Below are 17,794 nucleotides of genomic sequence, written 5' to 3'. Positions count from 1 at the left end.
AGAGAAAGGGGCAATTGCTTCTTTACTCTATAAAGATAAATAGAATGGTTGCTCCATTGCATAACTTCCCTGCATCAGTCGACAGTTCCAGCATGTGACGGCCGGATCCACTCTCCACCCGAAGGAGGAGAAGGCTGAAGGGGCGGAGAGGCAGAGAACCCAGTCACTCCCTCATTCATTCTCCCATCTCCACAACTGCACATGTAAGGCGAGATGCAACCTTGTTCCGATAAAAGAGCCGGGTTAGATACACAATTTGTTGAGCAGCCACCACAGGTCCCAAGGAGTAGTTAGCACAGTCATTTCTTTTCGAGGTTAACCACCAACTACAGAAACAGTTAGAATATTATTCTGTTACTATTTAAGTGTTAATGGGGTCAAATGAAAAATTTTATGTATAAACAATTTTTATTATTTATCAGTATTTTCAAAAGTTTATACAATGAAATGAAATAATAAAAAGAGGTTTAATCTAATCAGAATAACACATTACTTTAGTCATTTACATAACTAGTCTAGTCTCAACACTTCAGACTGGTTAACCTACAACAAAATACTACACAGTCCACTGTAGTATTTAGTGAGCTAATACAAGGTATTATGATTTATACAAATACTGTTTCACATTCTTTGCAGAAGATTAAAACCAAGAACAAATAACAAAATAATCATGTAAAAAATACACCTGAATTTCATTGAAGTTTAATGAAGATATCAATCCTTTCTATTTCCACTAAGAATAACATTTCATGGTAATATTCAAGCTTACAACTACATATACAAGTGCATATATGCACAATGCTGAATAACAAAAGGAAGAAAACTTCATGTCAGCCAAAGACAATACTAATTCTTTACTTGGAAATCATTCAAAAAATACACAGGAACAAGAAAGGTGGAGAAGGCAAATGAAAGTTTCTTAACCTAGCACTGTCCAGTGTTCATTGAAAACAATTGTAAGAAAAAAACAGTCATTTAATTTACCTTTGGATAAAGGTTACACAACCATTTTGCATCAAATTCACTCTAGCCAAAATACTTTGGCTCTGGCTTGACTTCTAATAAAAGACTCTGCAAATAAAGAGCCTTCATCTGCATTTTCAGTGAGACCCTCCTCCAGATTCTCCTTTTCTTCTTTGAGTAACAGCAATGATGATGGTCATGAATTGAATCATAAAAATATCAATGTGTTTTTTTCTTTTTATCGTCCCTTAGGTTGCTGTTGCCTTTTTTTTCTATAGATTTTGCAGACAAGTTCACAATAATTATCTCAACATCAAGTGCAACTTACTTTGGGGTGCAAAACATTAACAAATCTGTCAGTGCAACTGAACATCCTCTCTGATGAGTGACTTTGCTTGTACATTTTGACACCTGAAAAACAGTCTGGCATTCAGAACCAATGACTGTGATTTGCAGAATACAAGACAGAAGTACAACATGCAGTGTAAAAGAACAATATCTATCCTCCATGAGTGCTCACATATGTTATGAATCTACAAGAGAAAAACTGTTTCAACATCGTCTTTCTTCTGAGTTAATACATTCATTCTAAGATGAAACCAAGTGCAGATACAGGATATGACTTTTTTCTAGCATGAGTTTTCACACACCTTTTGAGACACCTTCATTCAAAACAGACGCAGGAGTCAAGTTAAATAAAATCATGCAATAAAAACTACTTGGACAGAGATCAAGTAAACAGTTTCTGTCTAGTGTGAATTCTCGTGTCTTTTGAGAGGACTTGGTTGAGAAAAACTTCTTTGACATTTAGAGCAACAATGTGGTTTCTCTCTGGCTTATGTTATTCTTAATTTTCAATTTATATCAGGGGTGCAATGGGCTCCAGCCTGGGGTCTATGATTGCACCTTCATATTCCACTAGCCTTATATCCAAGGGCTCGTTTCAAGGTGTTAACCACTACTTTGAGGGCAGCAATCTGCACCTCATTTATACTGGGGAATTTCGTTTAACCTGAAGATATTTTCTCCGGTTTTTGTTTATAAGTCCTGTTGCTCCTACCACCAAAGGTATTGTTTTTTCTATTTCCTTCAGTTCCCATGTGCTTTTCAGGTCATTCTTCAGGTCTTGGCATTTTGTTATTTTATGCCTTTCAGCTCTATTGAGGCCAAAGTCACTGGGTACTGTCACATTTATAAGCTTTGCGGTTTATTCCTCATTGTTCCAGTTGACAATATCCAGGGTCTTATAGCACCTCCTGCATATATCTTCCTGTTGGAGATTGGATCTGGTTCATGCTCCCACACTTTTTCTTTCACTTCAGTTCTGTATTCTTTACATATTTTCCAATGTATATATTTACAGATCTTGTTGTGGCGGGCTGTGTAGTGACCATCTGTAAGCAGGGTCTTGCAGGCTGATATCAGATGATTCACATTCTCACCCACTGCATGACAAAACCTACACTGGTCATTTGCTGATATACCCGCCATTTTCTTGAAGCTGTTTGTCAGGAAGCCTTGATCTTGTGCTCCTATTATCAATCTTTCTCCATCATAACCTAGATCTCCATTTCTTATCCATCTGAGTGACTCTTCTTTGTCTATGTAACTTTTTCCAGTTCGTCTTGAAATCTTCCTGCCCTTCCATGGTCTTTCCACCTTTCCATTCTAAGTTTCTCCTCTCTGTGACTGTATTTCTGCTTGGTCTTCCTGGCTATCGTTTTTGCTGGAGTCTGTTCAGTGCCCTCTGTGTCTTCTAGCAGATCTCCTGCAAAGTTCTTAGGCTTGATGTTAGTTGGCTCAGGGCTCCATTATGGTGTTGCAACACTTTTTTCATGTTTTCATCCTCAGAGCTTTTTAAGTACTACCCTTGACTTATTATTGCTGCTCTGTAGGCCTGGTTGATCTCAGCTAGGCCTAATCCACCTTTGTGAGGGAGGTATATTATGTCCATACACTGGTGTCTGTATGTGACTTAATGTAGGGTGAGAATCTTTTAATATCCATCCTGTCTAACTCACCTTGTGGCCAGTCTATAATGCCAAAACCACATGTCACCAATGGTATTATTGCCAGCTGGTTTATGACAGTGATCTTGTTCTTTGGTGTTAATTCTTTAAGAGGCTGATGTATGCTGTCTTTATCTTTTCTCTCACTTTCTTGTGTTCTATACCAGTGTTTTCTTCTATTCCCAATTACTCCTCTGCCTGGTCTTCAACAGATATGCCTAACTCTACCTTTATGCCTTCTGATGTTACTCTCTTCCCTCTCTTTATTGTACTCGTGGCACTCTTGTCCTACCCAAATTCCATGCAGGTGTCATTTGAGAATTGGTGGACTGTCCTAACTTATTCTTCCAATTTTTCTTCTGAGTCTGCAAACAACTTCAGGTCATCCATGAAGAGCAGGTGGTTCACTCTTTTATATTCTTTTCTGCTCCTGCTTTTGCCTAGGTCATAGCCAGTGTTAATGTTGTTCAAGATTTTACTAAGCAGATCTATGTTCAAGCAGAATAGAAGTCGTGGAAGGCTGTTCCCCTGGAATATTCCTCTTTGGATCTTTATGTCTGGAATTACTATTTGGCCCTCCTTCCTGGTAAGCTTAAGTTTGACAATGAACAGGACAGCAAGAATACTGGAGATCATTTCTTCTTTTTATTTACACCAAAGTTTCGGGAATGCTTTCCCCTTAGACAGAGAGTGGTCTTCCACTTACTCATCTGAGCTGCCAAGAAAGATCTTATTTCCTCATTGATGTTGTCTAATTCCACACATTTGAATATCCAGGTGCACGGCACAGTGTCAAATGCCCTCTTGTAATCTATCCAAGCCATATTAAGATTCCTTTGCCTTTTCTTCTTACAATCTTCTAATATTATTTTGTTTATTAGCAGTTGATCTTTAGTACCTAGTTTGTTTCTTGTGCATCTCTTTTGTTCTTTTTCTGTATATTTGTCTTGATCTAGATGTTCATTGATCTCGCCTGCTATGACTCCTGTGACTCATTTGTAGGTTGTTGATAGGCAGCAGATGGCCCTATATTTTTAGGGAGAAGGTTGGTGCTTCTTGTTGTGAGCCACTCTGCTGAGTGTAGTCTTGAAATCATTATATTCTTTTATTTTCTTTGTTACTCTTTCGATGGTGAACCTTATTGGTGGGATTTGCTGTTTCTGGCTGTTCTTCTGCCTAATGGTGTCAATCCATGAATTCTCTTGGTGTTGTCTAGGGTCTTCAAACAGTGGCTTCCAAAATTTCTCTAGGTATTCCTTGCTCGGAGGTGTTCGTACCTCTACTGTTTCTTTCGTGATGTACCTATACACAATCTTTGGATTTTCACCAAACTGCCTATTTATTTGTTTTACATTCATCTTCTGTTGTTTTTTTCCTATTTGTGAAGCTAGGGCCTTTATATTGGCTTGGTGATCTGCCAGTTTTCCACTCATTTGTTCATCCCCTATTCTGTATTTTTTCTTTATTTTCCTTATTTTCTTGAGCAGATTTTGTGAGTGATTTTGATCTCTCATATAGTTGGTCATTTGAGAGATCTCTGCCTTAACTGGTTTATTTTATCATGTTGTTTCTTTTTCCTCTCCAGTATGCAACCTCATATGATGTGTAAGTCTTGGTTTGTGGGAAAATGCTTTCCCACATTCCTTGCACATATATGGCTTCTCTCCAGTATGCAATCTCATATGACTTGTAAGATTTGGTTTCTGGGAAAATGCTTTCCCACATTCCTTGCACGTGAATGGCTTCTCTCCAGTATGGGTTCTCATATGAATTGTAAGATATAATTTATGGGAAAATGCTTTCCCACATTTGCTGCACACATATGACTTCTCTCCAGTATGCAATCTCATATGACTTGTAAGATTTTGTTTCTGGGAATATGCTTTCCCACATTCCTTGCACATGAATGGCTTCTCTCCAGTATGGATTCTCATATGACTTGTAAGATGTTGTTTGCGGGGAAATCCTTTCCCACATTCTTTGCAGATGAATGGCTTCTCTCCGGTATGAAATGTCATATGTCTTGTAAGATTTGGTTTCTGGGAAAATGCTTTCCCACATTCCTTGCACATATATGGCTTCTCTCCAGTATGCAATCTCATATGACTTGTAAGACTTTGTTTCTGGGAAAATGCTTTCCCACATTCCTTGCACGTGAATGGCTTCTCTCCAGTATGGATTTTCATATGATGTGTAAGATGATCTTTCCTTGGAAATGCTTTCCCACATATGTTGCACATGAATGGCTTCTCTCCAGTATGGATACTCATATGACTTGTAAGATGTGGTTTCTGAGAAAATGCTTTCCCACATACCTTGCACATGAATGACTTCTCTCCTGTATGGATTCTCATATGAACTATAAGATTATGTTTCAAGGAAAATGCTTTCCCACAGTCATTGCATATGAATTTCTCTCTGGTAGGATTTGTGATATCATTTGTAAGATTAATTTTCTTGTAAAATGCTTTCTCACAGTCAGTGGATACGAAAGGCTTCTCTCCATTGTGAATATTCCTTCTTTCTTGTTTTACTTCCTTTTTGCAAGTTTGTGGATGTTTTTCATTCACTATTGAATTCATTTCATATGAATATTCATCATCTTCATTAGACTCACAGAATTCCTCTGGTTCTATTTTGATGTCCATAAATGGATCCAGAGACAAAAAGTCTTCATCACTGGTTCCACTAACGGCAGCCATGTTGCTGTTTTCTTGATTTATGGAAGGCAGTGATAATGCACCTTCAGTTTCACTTTTCAAAGGAAATTCTAAAGAATGTTCTAGATTCATTTTAGCCTTATGCCCTGTCCTGTTCTGTAATGACAATGTGTTCAATTCACAACTCTTAACATAAAATTGTTAACAAATAATTACTGAATAAATCTGTTAAAAATTAAGTACAATATCTTGAAGGACTACAACCAGATGTCACTGCTGATGTGTGAATCTAATATTCAAAACAAATTTTACTTGTTGTTTAAATTTGTTAGATATGCATACAATAATTCACTGCTGTCTCATACACTTTAAGAGTTGCTATTGGTAATGTTCCAAGTAGTACCATTAAACAAAATGCATTTCCCAAAATCCTGATGCTAATCAAAACTGACGAAGGAAGGAAGGTTCTTCTGAGGGAGAATCTGAAATCAAACAATGCACCACAGAGTTAGGAAACATAATGCCAGAACTGAATCAGCAAAATAATAGATCAAATTCAATTCAGGTTCCCATAAAGGTCTCAGGCCGATTAACAAAGCGTGCATTTGATAGTTCTATCCAAACATGAATACAATCCTACCAAACGTTGTCCAGACACAGCATCAAAACATTCCTGAGGCAACAATACAACAATAGATAAACAGTTAACCCTTAAACGCCGAGCCGGTATTTCCGAAAGTGTCTCGCGTATGCCGGCAGCGTTCGCGAGTGAGAGCCGAAGCGGAAAAAAAAAGGTTTTTTTTTAAATCACAGCCCCTTTAATTTTCAAGATTAAGAGTTCATTTTTGGCTCCTTTTTTGTCATGCCTGAAGTTTAGTATGCAACCATCAGAAATAAAAAAAAATATCATTATCATATATAAATATTGGAATATATGACAGCGTGAAAAAAATTTCATATATAATTGTATACAAATCATGCTGTGAGCAAAACGATTAAAGCTAGTGAGTTAATTATTTTTTCGTTGTATTGTACACTAAATTGTAATGATTTTGGTATATAACAAATTGTAAAACAATCAAAGCAACACAGAGAAAATATTATGACAATATGATGCATGAATTCGTAATGCGCGGACATAAAAAAAAGCTTTTTTCAAAATTCACCATAAATCGAAATATTGTGCTAGAGACTTCCCGTTTGTTGCAAAATGAAGGTAATTAGTTAAATATTACTAGAATGTAAGTGTTGTAGCTTACAATTGCAGTTTTCGACCATTTCAGTCGAGTTAAAGTTGACCGAAAGTCGAATTTTTTCTATTTATCGTTATTTATATGAAAATATTTCAAAACTGATAAAAGCTACAACCATGGGTTGTTTTTAGTTGTATTCTACATGTAATTGCGCACATTTTCATATATAAAACTTTATGTAACGGCTAATTTAAAATGGTGCAAACATTACGACAATCGGACGAAAAAATTATTGATTTTTTCGGAAGAGTTACCGGGCGGACGTAAGGAAAAAGTTTTTTTTCATAAATTCACCATAAATCGAAATATTGGGATAGAGACTTCCAATTTGTTGAAAAATAAAGGTAAATTATTGAATATTACTAGAATTTAATAGTTTTAGCTTACAATTGCGTTTTTTGACCATCTCGGTCCAGTCAAAGTTGACCGAAGGTTGAAATTTTGGCACATTGTTATTTATATGAGTATACTTCAAAAATGATAAAAGATACAACCATGGGTTGTTTTTTTGTTGTATTCTACATTAAATTGCGCACATTTTCATATATAAAATTTTATGTAACGGCTAATTTAAAATGGTGCAAACATTACGACAATCGGACGAAAAAATTTCTGATTTTTTTTGGAAGAGTTACTGAGCGGACGTAAGGAAAAAGTTTTTTTTTCATAAATTCACCATAAATCGAAATATTGTGCTAGAGACTTCCAATTTGTTGTAAAAGGAAGGTAAATGATTGATTATTACTAGAATATAAGAGTTCTAGCTTACAATTGCGTTTTTGGACCATTTCGGTCGAGTCAATTTTAACCGAAGGTTGAAATTTTGGCACTTATCGTATTTTATATGAAAATATTTCAAAACTGATAAAAGCTACAACCATGAGTTGTTTTTTGTTGTATTCTACATGAAATTGTACACATTTCCATATATAAAACTCTACATAACGGCTAATATAAAATGGTACAAAAATTATGTCAAAGTGACAATATAATTTCTGAAATGTGTCGCTGATGCTTTTTAGTGCAAGAAGAAAGAAATTCGCGCTTGCGCCCCTGGGTAACGATTGTAAACAAAACAACAGCTTGATCCGTGAACTCCCAGCATCCCCGCAAATTAAAAAAAAAAAAAACTTTTTTCGTCGACGTTTCGTATGTCGGTTCGGCCCCTGACGGACAATTTTCGTCGACGTTTAATACGTCCAATCGGCGTTAAAGGGTTAATATTAATGCCTACCACCTCACATCTGTAAACCTTCTTAGCTTGACATTACAATACAAATTATTTATGAACATGTCTTATTAACAAATCAAAAGCCAAGAATAGAAAATGCAAGAGACCAGCATAATAATTTTGTGGGGTAACAGCAGGAAGGGCGCAGTACACAGCAAATGCTTAATTATATGTGATCCAGCTATACATAACACCATATTATCCTTAGATGGAGTAGATAATAAGAAGAAAAAATAGTAAGGGTGAATTGAGTAGTAATTTGAAGAGAGATGAAAGTTTTCAAATTAGTTTCACTGATTGTTATTGTGGATACAATACATGAGTAGCTATTATGACCAGCAACACTGATGACAGTCTTGGAATGTATGTGCTCCTGCATTTCTTCAGATATGACATTTTTTCAGAGCTATACAAACCAGAGCTTTTTATGAAGGAGTAATGAACAAAGAGGGGTGGCTGCAATGGGAGATATGATATAAGGTTTATGTTTGCATACCTATGAAAATATCATATTATAGCATTTCCTTGATTAGTGTATCTGCATATGCACGGCTTGCGACATGACAATATATTCACATTTAACTCCAGCCCTACCAAACTCTACATGAATGTATACATACATAAATAAAAATGAATACAGTAAAAAGCCCTTTTGGTTTTCAATGCTGCAAAGGTGGAATAACTACAATTTTTTTTAAGTAATGTGTATTTTTCCTAATATACAAACCAGAAGGTCTTTACACATGGATATAATTGCAGCGCAAGCTGGGAAAACAGCCGTTTAATTCTAAATAAAGTGGTCAACTATCAACAGTAGGGTGGGAGTCCGGCCTACCCAACCCTTATGCTTCACTTTAACCTTTTGGCTCAGGTAGCAGAATGAGGGGTGGCTTGAGGTAGGCAATTTATGTGAAGACCTGTAGGTTTGCATGTTCAGAAAAATGCAAATTACTTAAAATATTTGTAGTCTGTTCCTAAACAAATATAATCCTTCGTTCTTTACATACTTACTTGTTGGTGGAAGGATTCTGAGTAAATCTCTGAACTGACTGGTACCTCAATTCACCTGGGCCTCCTTCCTGGTCATGTAGAGCAGAAGAAGGAGTCCTGTGCCTCTGACCTGTTGAGCTTATGTGATGTTCAACTGCCAGTCTTTTGGGCCTTGCAAAGTAATGGGTATGTATAGCATCATTTATTCAAAAAGGGTTTTGATGAACCCCTCGTGTCAGAGACAATAAAAGAATAATAAAACCAATGGGTTTTATTTAATTGTCAGCTTCTCTCTCCCTTTGCTAGAGAGAGGGGATGGGCATGCACCTATTAACCTACAGACTTCTAGATTATAGACAGGGTACAGTACTCAATTATATAGCTCACCTGCATCACACGCCAACCTTCCCTCAGCCCTACAGGCGAGGAAGGGTATAAAAAAATAAAGGGAAAAGAAGGAGGCCAGTCACTCACTCACACTCTCTCTTTGTGACTGAACAACTTAGGCGAGATGCTACCTGTCTCTCTAGGGAAGCTGGGTGAGTTACACAACTTGTTGACCGGCCACCAGAGGACCCAAGGAAAAAGTGTCCATAAACCCATGGGCAATGTTCCAAAGGTAGAAGGATGTGAATGTAGTTTTCATGGAACACACTCCCACCCTTAGTACTTGTGGAAATGATAGGTTCCTCCAGAATGCAAGGGACAGACCAATGCCCCTTACCTTGTAAGCTCTTATTCAGAAAGTACTCCTAACTACCTTGTCATTTGTATAGTACACTCTTTTGATTTTCTCACCAAGCCAGAAAATAGTCTTGTTCTTGGACACCTCTTCCTTGGTCGAGCCAGCACTAACAAAGAGTCTTTGACACTCAGGACGGAGATGTCAAAACCTCTTTAGATAGCTCCACAACACTCGAACTGGACACAGTAGTATATTGTCTTGATCACTACCAGCAAAGTCCTCTAGGAAGGGGATAAAAAAGAACTTGAATCTGGGGTCAGGAACCGATGGATTCTGAGTCTTCGTTATGAATTCTGGGACAAACTAGAGCATGACAGATTCTCATCCCTTCAGTTTTTAACACTGAAAGAAAGTCCATGAAGTTCACCAACTCTCTTTGCCAATGCCAGGGTAAGCAAGAACATAGGCTTACAGGTCAGAACCCTGTCTGACAACTCTCGTAAAGGCTAGGGTGCACAAGTCAAGCTCTGTAAGACAAGAGTCACATCCCACTCAGGGTGACTGAATTCCCTGGGAGGCCAAGACTGTTTGAAGCTTCTCAACAGCATGGAGATCTCCAAAAGGAAGAGATGTCGACACTCTTCAAACAAAGGATTAGTCCAAGGGCAGCTCTGTAGCCCCTGAACGCTGACACAGAGAGAAATTTCTCTCGGCGAAGAAAGACAAGAAAGTCTGCGACATGCTGAAAAGGAGATCTGACCATAGATACCCCATCGACGACACCAACAACAGAAGACGACCCATTTCCCCTGGCACACAGCCACTGAAGATTTACAAAGGTATTCAGACGTTTTGGTCGCTGTGTGACGAGAAAATACCTCTCGCAAGAGATGGTGGATAGTCTTCAGGGGTGAAGTGGCAGTTCCCTCACAGCCTGGTGATACCTCTCTATGAGCGGCTGGCAGGAATCTCTCTTGGTACCTAGGAAAGTAGAGCTAGCAGGTCTGGATACCACTCGGCAAGTGGTCACTTGGTAGCAACTAGGGTCATTTGAGATTTGGGGTGATGGTGATCATGACCCTGCTGATCACCCAATGAATCAAACAAAATGGAAGAAAAGCATAGGCCTTGGAGATTGTCCCATGGGTGTTGGAAAGTGTCTTCTATTGCTGTCCATGGGTCTGGCACAACAGAACAGAATGCCAGGAACTGTTGTGCAGTAAACCCAAAAATATTGAACAATCTTTCTATAATCTCTTGGGTGCAGGGACCACATTGTCCCTATCTCCTGACAATGGTGACTGAGCTTGTCTGCCACTATGTTCTGGTTCCCTGGGATTTACCTGGCTGACAGCTCTACTGATCGGGCTACCGCCCACTCATGAACCTGCATTGCCAACATGTGGAGCTGAAAGGAAACCAATTCCTCTGCTTGTTGACCTATGACAATACTGTACAGTTGTACAATATTGGCAGTTACTGGCTATATTTCCCTTACTCTTGTCTTTTTGTACTAAGGATGTTCTTCCTGTGGTCATCCATTTGGGTGCTTGGTGATTTGAGATACAATGCTGGAGTTGTTCTGCTATTCGTGGGTGTAGGGCCTTGAAGTTTTTGAGCCAGTATCCATGGACTTCATTGGGACCTGGGGCTTTCCAGTTGGGCATTTTCTTTAGTTGGTGTCTGACTGTGTCTGTCGTGATGTCTGTGAATCTTTGTTTTATTCTCCCTGTTTCTTCTTCCTTGACTTCCTGGAGCCATGTTGCATGTTTGTTGTGTGATACCGGATTGCTCCATATGTTTTCCCAGAGTCTCTTACTTGGTTCGGCTTCAGGAATTTCTGGGTGGTTGTCTTCCCCTCTTAGTTGGCTGTATAGTCTTTTCTGGTTGGTTCCGAATAGTTTGTTCAGTTGGTATCCCTTATTCCTGTTCATGTACCGTTGGATCTTATGTGCTTTGGCCTTCAAGCCTCTGTTTTCTTTTACATCTTCTATGGTGCTGTTTAGTCCCCTCGTCTTGTACTTTGTATTTCTCGTTGAGTTCCTCCTTGTTTTCTTGCTTCTTAGCCTTTTTTCTGCCATCTCTTTCAGTTTACTCAAGTCAGATCTCATCACCATGATTTGCTTTTCCAGGCGCCTTTTCCAAGGAGGTGCGTGTTTTGGTTTCTGTTGGGTTGGTTGTGCTGTCGTGTTGGTGTTCGAATCCCCATCAGTTCATATTATTATTTATTATTTTATTATTATTATTATTCTTATTATTATTATTATTATTATATTATTATTATTTATTATATTATCATTATTATTATTCAGTATTATTATTATTATATTATTATTATTAATTGGTAGAAGACCTCTTTTAGGCACATACTGTTAAAAAGAATGGCAGAATTATGCGAGTTGATTTTATATATTGTTTTTTTCTATTTTCCTTACAATTCGCTTCTCAGGCTCAGCGATGTTTCTGAGTAACTGACCAATATTCATATTGGGAATTTTCAAAAATTATAAATGCTGAAGGTAATCTTTTATTGGAACAGGATATCAGGTCCTGGTCAAGCAGGGGTCGTCGTCAGTGCTGGTATTATTCCGTAGGCGTAGTTCAGTTCGGGGCCGGGTTCGTCTTCGGTTTAAGGGCTGGTATTGGTGCTGGTATAGCTGGTATATCTGGTATCACATGACGTTTCGACCTTCTCGCAGGTCATCTTCGGACGAGTCGTTTGAAGAGACTGTAGCAAGAAAGTCTGTGGGGCGGTATTTATAGCAGCTTGGACCTAGAGTTGCATTCTCATTGGTCTGGCCGGTCTTGGACAAAGTCGTGGATCTCGCCTCGAAGGTCTCGGGGATTCTCTCGTGCGAGCGCCACAGTAGTGTGCCTGGGGATGAACGACAGGAATTCCGTCCATAGCAGGAATCCTGTCATCCCGTGGGGGCTCCTGATTATCTGGTATTGTCGGGGGGTCGTTCTCTGCTCTCTGGGCGGCGGTGGGAAGGAGAAACGTTTCTTGGGTGATGTTAAGATTTGGTTTCTCCTTGCCTATATGGAGGGCTTCTAGGAGGCGCAGACGTCGGGGATGAGTTGTCTGGTCTATTATTTCGATATTAGGAATAATATCATTTCTCTTTATCCGTTTGTTATGAGGAGTTCTGGCGTGGTTGAAGATGGCCCCTTCTTGAACGTGGCAGGAGATTCGCTTGGAGAAACGCATGGAGGTCATACCGACATATTTGCCGAGGCATCCTCGGACGGGGCAGTGTAACGGTAGACCACACTCGTCTTCTTCAAGGGATCCTGCAAGGGCGCCGAAGGGTTGTTTCTCATCACCAGGCTGCTCGTCTTCTTCATTTTATAATATATAATTAACTTAATATTTTTGTCTGGGTCGTCGATGATCTTTTTGAGAGCTTGTTTGTCCTCCTTGTACCTCCGGTAGAAGTGCCCCTTGTAGAAAAGCTTGATGGGCTCTGCAACATCGGGGCGGGGTTCCTGGTGGTACCAGGCTTCCATATTTTTCCTTATAGATTCATCAACAACACGATTGGTGTGTCCGTTGTCGATGAGGACCTGGGCGGCGCGCCCCAACTCACTGTGTGTGTCATTCCAGGAGGAGCAGTGTTAGTGGGCCCTTCTGACGAAGGCGCTGCTAGTGGAGCGCTTATACCTCTCAGGGCACTCGCTCTCACCGTTCATGCACATTTCCAGGTTCGTCGGCTTCGTGTACACCTTCATGCTGAATTTGGAATCTCGCTGTTCGACAAGAATGTCAAGGAAGGGGAGGCGGCGGTCTTTGCAATGTTCATAATCGTGAACATGAGACAGCTGTGGTCATGGAATGCACGTCGCAGCTGCTCTATCTCATCCTGGGAGTCGGCGCAGACGAAGGTGTCATCAATGTAGCGCACGTACATCCTCGGTTTGTTGGAATTCTGGAAGACCCTCTCTTCGACGGTACCCATATAGAAATTGGCGATAAGGACCCCAAGGGGAGATCCCATTGCCACGCCGTCGATCTGGGTGTACATACAGTTGCGGTGATCAGCAAAAGGGGCCTTCTTAGTACAGATTTCCAGCAGGGCTCGAAGGGCATGCTCTGAGATGTTTAAGGAGGGAGTGCCGGGGTTCCTGTAAACTCTGTCCAAGATCATTTGTATGGTCTCGTCTACGGGGACGTTGGTATTATTATTTTATTATTATTATTTTATTATTAATTATTATTATTGGTATTATTATTATTCATTATATTATTTTATTATTATTATTATTATTATTATATGATTATTATTATTATTATTATTATTATTATTATTATTATTATAATAATAATAATAATAATAATAATAATAATAATAATAATAATAATAATAATAACAATAATAATAATAATAATAATAATAATAATAATAATAATAATATGTGTGGCGCTGTGGCAGAGTGGGTTAGGCCGTCAATTGACTGGTTAAGCAACATTGGGGCTGGTCAGTCGTTGGATGGGTGACCGCTCTCCTCGGTGTTGATCCTTGGGAAAGGATCTTTACCATAATTTCCTCAGTCTACTCAGCTGTAAATGAGTACCTATTCCTGATGGGGTAGGGTCCAGCTATGGGTTAAATAGCAAAACTCAGCAATGATGGAAAGAAATGAAGGATTCAACGACAATGACGTAAATGGAACCTCTGGCAACAGAGGAGCTTCGTCTGGCAGCCAGGTATTCAGCCCAATTGAAGGGGAAGACGGTCAGGTACTTGGAGGTCGTCATCCAGCAGCTGACCACCACAACGACAGTAACCAACAACCAGAGAGGAGCTACAGAAGCAAACCAGAGGAAGAAATGGACAAGAGAAGAAAATAAGGAAATATGGAGATGCTACATCAGAAGCAACCCGACGGAGAGAGGATATAGAAGAAGGTTGGTCAACATCTGGAATGAGAGGAATAACACCCACCAAACAGAGCAGAGGCTGGCAGACCAAGTAAGGAACATAAAGAGAAGAACTGGCTCTCCCCAACAGAAAGAGAGTAACTGGAAAGGGAAATGACACACGGCAACGAATTACAAGAAGACGAACTGAGAGACGATGGCACAGAAGACGACAGGGATGATGAGGTATCAAACAACGACACATGAAGAAACACCGACAAAGTAACAGACAGGACGGAATGGGTAGAAAAGATCAGACAATGGATGAAGCCAGATATAGAGAGAACAAAGATCACCCCATGAAAGCCTACAACACCAAGAAATTAAGGGAGAAAACAAGTGAGGTCAATGAAATAATGAGACTAATACACACCACCAATATCACAGAAACAAATAACTTGACATATGCAGGAGCAAGATTAGTAGCAGAACTGATGGGGACACGAACACCAACACCACCAGCACAACCAACCCAACAGAAAGGCGCCTGGAAAAGCAAATCATTGTGATGAGATCTGACTTGAGTAAACTGAAAGAGATGGCAGAAAAAAGACTAAGAAGCAAGAAAACAAGGGAGGAACTCAACGAGAAATACAAAGTACAAGAGAGGGGACTAAACAACACAATAGAAGATGTAAAACAGAGGCTTAAGGCCAAAGCACATAAGATCCAACGGTACATGAACAGGAATAAGGGATACCAACAGAACAAAGTATTCGGAGCCAACCAGAAAAGACTATACAGCCAACTAAGAGGGAAAGACAACCACCAAGAAATTCCTGACGCCGAAGCAAGTAAGAGACTCTGGGAAAACATATGGAACAATCCAGTATCACACAACAAACATGCAACATGGCTCCAGGAAGTCAAGGCTGAAGAAACAGGGAGAATAAAACAAAGATTCACTGACATCACGACAGACACAGTCAGACACCAACTAAAGAAAATGCCCAACTGGAAAGCCCCAGGTCCTGATGAATTCCATGGATAATGGCTCAAAAACTTCAAGACCCTACACCCAAGAATAGCAGAACAACTCCAGCATTGTATCACAAATCACCATGCGCCCAAATGGATGACCACAGGACGAACATCTTTAGTCCAGAAAGACAAGAGTAAGGGAAATATAGCCAGTAACTACAGGCCTATCACCTGCCTAACAATAAAAAAAAAAAAATAATAATATTATTATTATTATTATTATTATTATTATTATTATTATTATTATTATTTTTTTTTTTTTTTTTTTTTTTTTTTTTTTTTTTTTTTTTTTTGCTCTATCACAGTCCTCCAATTCGACTGGGTGGTATTTATAGTGTGGGGTTCCGGGTTGCATCCTGCCTCCTTAGGAGTCCATCACTCTTCTTACTATGTGTGCCGTTTCTAGGATACACTCTTCTGCATGAGTCCTGGAGCTACTTCAGCCTCTAGTTTTTCTAGATTCCTTTTCAGGGATCTTGGGATCGTGCCTAGTGCTCCTATGATTATGGGTACGATTTCCACTGGCATATCCCATATCCTTCTTATTTCTATTTTCAGATCTTGATACTTATCCATTTTTTCCCTCTCTTTCTCTTCAACTCTGGTGTCCCATGGTATTGCGACATCAATGAGTGATACTTTCTTCTTGACTTTGTCAATCAACGTCACGTCTGGTCTGTTTGCACGTATCACCCTATCCGTTCTGATACCATAGTCCCAGAGGATCTTTGCCTGATCGTTTCTATCACTCCCTCAGGTTGGTGCTCGTACCACTTATTACTGCAAGGTAGCTGATGTTTCTTGCACAGGCTCCAGTGGAGGGCTTTTGCCACTGAATCATGCCTCTTTTTGTACTGGTTCTGTGCAAGTGCCGGGCATTCACTTGCTATGTGGTTTATGGTTTCATTTTTCGTATTGCACTTCCTACATATGGGAGAGATGTTATTTCCGTCTATCGTACTTTGAACATATCTGGTTCTTAGGGCCTGATCTTGTGCCGCTGTTATCATTCCTTCAGTTTCCTTCTTTAGCTCTCCCCTCTGTAGCCATTGCCAATTGTCATCGCTGGCTAGTTCTTTAGTCTGTCTCATGTATTGTCCGTGCATTGGTTTGTTGTGCCAGTCCTCTGTTCTTTCTGTCTTTCTCCTGTCTCTGTATATTTCTGGGTCTTCGTCTACTTTTATTAGTCCTTCTTCCCATGCACTCTTTAGCCACTCGTCTTCACTGGTTTTTAGATATTGCCCCAGTGCTCTGTTTTCGATGTTAACGCAGTCCTCTATACTTAGTAGTCCTCTCCCTCCTTCCTTTCGTGTTATGTATAGTCTGCCCGTATTTGCTCTTGGGTGTAGTGCTTTGTGTATTGTCATATGTTTCCTGGTTTTCTGATCTATGCTGCGGAGTTCTGCCTTCGTCCATTCGACTATTCCTGCGCTGCATCTGATTACTGGCACTGCCCATGTGTTTATGGCTTTTATCGTATTTCCGGCGTTGAGTTTTGACTTGAGTATCGCCTTGAGTCTCTGCATATATTCTTTCCTGATCGTGTCCTTCATCTCTTGGTGTTTTATATCTCCTCCTTCCATTATTCCCAGGTATTTGTATCCTGTCTCATCTATGTGTTTGATGTTGCTCCCATCTGGTAACTTTATCCCTTCAGTTCTCGTTACTTTGCCTTTTTGTATGTTGACTAAGGCGCATTTTTCTATTCCAAACTCCATCCTGATGTCCCCAGATACAATCCTTACAGTCTGGATTAGGGTATCTATTTCCTTGATGCTCTTACCATACAGCTTGATGTCGTCCATGAATTATTTTATTATTATTATTATTATTATTACTATTATTATTATTATTATTATTATTATTATTATTATTATTATTATTATTATTATTATATTATTATTATTATTATTATTATTATTATTATTGTATAATAATAATAATAATAATAATAAAATAATAATAATAATAATAATAATAATAATAATAATAATGAATAATAATAATAATAATAATAATAATAATAATAATAATAATAATAGTAATAATAATAATAATAATAATAATAATAATAATAATAATAATAATAATAATAATTGCACGG

The 17,794-nt window shown here is 39.0% G+C and overlaps 2 protein-coding genes across 2 annotated transcripts in view; both read right to left on the bottom strand.

Annotated features, from left to right (window-relative positions):
• LOC135204517 (uncharacterized) overlaps positions 1–17,794 on the bottom strand; it is a 624,442-nt gene that overhangs the window by 168,838 nt on the left and 437,810 nt on the right. The gene's annotated exons all lie outside the window — the stretch shown is intronic.
• Positions 2,245–17,794, bottom strand: part of LOC135204694 (zinc finger protein OZF-like) — a 118,618-nt gene continuing 103,068 nt past the window's right edge. The window contains exon 2 of the mRNA XM_064234852.1: positions 2,245–6,114. Within this exon, the coding sequence (XP_064090922.1) occupies positions 4,532–5,764 (1,233 nt within the window). The 5' untranslated portion in view covers positions 5,765–6,114 and the 3' untranslated portion in view covers positions 2,245–4,531. The remainder of the gene's footprint in view (positions 6,115–17,794) is intronic.

The sequence above is a fragment of the Macrobrachium nipponense genome, chromosome 47 (genome assembly GCF_015104395.2).
Source record: "Macrobrachium nipponense isolate FS-2020 chromosome 47, ASM1510439v2, whole genome shotgun sequence".
NCBI lineage: Eukaryota > Metazoa > Arthropoda > Malacostraca > Decapoda > Palaemonidae > Macrobrachium > Macrobrachium nipponense.
The sequence above is the reverse complement of the archived record's forward strand: the minus strand, read 5'-3'. Positions and strand labels throughout refer to the sequence as shown.